Source organism: Nematolebias whitei, chromosome 23, assembly GCF_014905685.2.
Source record: "Nematolebias whitei isolate Nwh7 chromosome 23, NemWhi1, whole genome shotgun sequence".
Lineage (NCBI taxonomy): Eukaryota > Metazoa > Chordata > Actinopteri > Cyprinodontiformes > Rivulidae > Nematolebias > Nematolebias whitei.
In genome coordinates, this window is record NC_056520.1 from 2,261,594 (window position 1) to 2,264,733 (window position 3,140).

The following is a 3,140-nucleotide window of genomic DNA, read 5'->3' on the forward strand; positions in this document are numbered from 1 at the left end:
ACTTGTCCTTTCTGTCCCTATATGTCACATGTCCCATCTGTCCCATCTTTCCTAAAATGTCTCAACTGTCCCCATATGTCGCACCTTTCCTCACATGCCCCTTCTGTCACATATGTCCCCATATGTCCCATCTTTCCTCACATGTCCCCATATGTCACATATGTCCCCGTATGTCCCATCTTTCCTCACATGTCCCCATATGTCACATATGTCCCCATATGTCCCATCTTTCCTCACATGTCCACATATGTCACATATGTCCCCATATGTCCCATCTTTCCTCACATGCCCCTTCTGTCTCCATATGTCACATGTGTCCCCATATGTCCTATCTTTTGTCACATGTCCCTTCTGTCCCCATATGTCACATATGTCCCATCTTTCCTCACGTTCCTACTGTCACTACATGTCCTTTCTGTCCCTAAATGTCCCGACATGTCTCTCAAAGGGACAAAAGTTTCAGGAATCAACATGTAAACAAATAATCAATAATCATAGTCGCAGTTTTTCTGTATTTACAGGAAGTTTCTTTAATGTGTGAAATGTGAATAAAGTCGGTACAATCGTCCAAATATACACGTAGAGACAAACGGTTATGTCTGAGTTTTGACCTTTGACCTGACAGAGTGGCGACTTGTTTCAACGACCTCCTGAAATAATACTTTGATGAATGGTGGCCTTAACTTTGTTTTCTTGACCAAATGTGTTTCTGCTCCACGAATAAGTTTAAACAGACGGAGGAAAAGTTCAGCTGCTAACCGTCAGATTTGTTTTAATCCATAAACTCGATTTATGCCCGTCCACCCCGGAGTTGATTTTGAGCCACACAATAAAAGTCTCAGGTCCTCGTGACCCGGTCTGCTGCCGGCTAAAGAACATTAACAAAGCAGCACATTGGCTAAAATATTGTTTTATTGATTTATGACCATTATGGATCTACAACCAGTTTTTTTTTTTTAGAACGTTTAAGGCTAAAAATAAATCGGCCTCTCGTGACATGATTGGTGTTTCATGACCCACTCATGGTCCAGAACACAACTTTGGGAACCACTGTTTGCCTGAAGGGTCATCTTGACCCAATGGCAGCAGCAGGGTTACATTACTGTGCATCCACGTCTTTGTGTTTTTATGAATCAACCACTGGGGGGCGCCAGAGTAACCCTGAAAATGTCCAGATAATCACCACCAAAGACATTTTCTTTGCATCTAGCAGGTGTTGTCTTTATCTACTCCTAAGTTAGATCTGGTCAGAGCAGGGGGTAAATCATGCTTTGATGAGAGAAAATGTGAAAAATATGAGGGAAAGCCCATCTTGGGTCATGAAGATCCTTCAAAGGGTCATATTGACCTTTTTTACCGGCTCATATTTTGTTTCTATCATTATCATGTCAGAGTGGTTCCACCTCTGCAGGTTTGGGTGTTGCGTTTGGTTTTTGAAAACCCTGATCTGTGAAGAACTCGTACATCTTGGGTTAAATTACACAGCAGACATCCGCACGGCACACCAGCGGGGTTGTGGGGGGGGCCACACTGGGGAGAGTCAACCCGTTGCGCCCTCAGCTGCTCAGCAGGACGATGATGTAGATGAGGAGCAGGCAGATGAGGATGAGGGTGAAGTTGACGAAGAGCTCCTGCAGGTTCCTCTTGGCCTGGGGGTTCACTTCGATCTGGGAGGCCCGGCGGATGGCTGACTTGGTCATGTGCTGAACGCGCTCCATGGCGGTGGTGATGGTGGGGGGTTATATTTTGGTGGGTTGGATAGGTAGCTGAGCGAGAAGAAGTCGTTGAATCTGTGGGTTCAGGAAGGAGGTGGGGGAAGGAGAGAGAACACATTTGACCATTAGACACTTTCAAACGCCCTCCTCGGCCTGCACGTCTCTGGGTTCAAGTACGCGACCTTTGAGCGTGGCGCATGCTGCGACGAGGCACCAGCTGAGGAGCTGACGATGTGCTAAGCTCGACTGAAACCGCACAAATGTCAAGATCACAACGTGTTGAGTTGATGGCATTCAGGAGGACAGAACGAAGATGAACAGTCCGTGAAGAGCATCACTTTGTCCTGGGATGATCAGTGGTTTGTTCTTCAGGACTGGCAAATACGTTTCTATTCTTAGACAGAATACCACCCTGAACACACATCTCAGCCCGAGGAGGACACTTGTACTCTACCTAAACAACAATGTCCAACATGGATCTGCCTCCTGACCACCTTGGTTTACCAGGATCAGCAGTCTATTTTTACAGTGACACATTATGACCTTCACCCACCCACAGCTTCAATGTGAGCATCAATGTGCTTCAGAAGACCCGACTTTTATTTATTCTGTCCTGGATTCAGTCTTAATTTAGTGGTAATCTTCTCTAAATTAGAAATCATCTCCCATACAGTCATCCAGTTGAACAGCTCTACCACACAATAAAAGATTGTATGGAACATTTAGGTTGCTGTTCAGTGTCCTGAAGGCAAAGCTTGAATATTTATTTTATAGTAATTGGACAAATTTAAATGAAAGTCTTAAAAAGGACTATTTCATCTCATAGGAACATGATGGATTTTTATACACCCGTCGAAAGGCGGACGTATAACGATATGGTCCTGTATACGTATTACGGTACATCCTAATGCATGCTCATTACAGTACAGTCCCGTATACATATTACGATATAGTCCTGTATACGTATTACAGTACAGTCCTGTATACGTATTACGATATAGTCCTGTATACGTATTGCTATATATTCCTGTATACGTATTGCGGTACAGTCCCGTATACATATTATGGTATAGTCCCGTATATTTATTACGGTATTGTCCCGTATACGTATTACAGTATAGTCCTGTATAGGTATTATGGTATAGTCCCGTATATGTATTACAGTATAGTCCTGTATAGGTATTATGGTATAGTCCTGTATATGTATTACAGTATAGTCCTCTATATGCATTACAGTATAGTCCTTTTTACGTATTACGGTACAGTCCCGTATATTTATTACGGTATTGTCCCATATACGTATTACAGTATAGTCCCGTATACGTATTATGGTATAGTCTTGTATATTTATTACGGTATAGCCCCGTATATGTATTACAGTATAGTCCCGTATACGTATTATGGTATAGTCCCGTATATTTATTA

General features: G+C 43.0%; 1 protein-coding gene across 1 annotated transcript in view; it reads right to left on the reverse strand.

The window, feature by feature from the left end:
- Positions 1-626: 626 nt before the first annotated feature.
- pln (phospholamban) overlaps positions 627-3,140 on the reverse strand; it is a 9,663-nt gene continuing 7,149 nt past the window's right edge. The window contains exon 2 of the mRNA XM_037696352.1: positions 627-1,790. Coding sequence (XP_037552280.1) covers positions 1,557-1,718 — 162 coding nt within the window. The 5' untranslated portion in view covers positions 1,719-1,790 and the 3' untranslated portion in view covers positions 627-1,556. The remainder of the gene's footprint in view (positions 1,791-3,140) is intronic.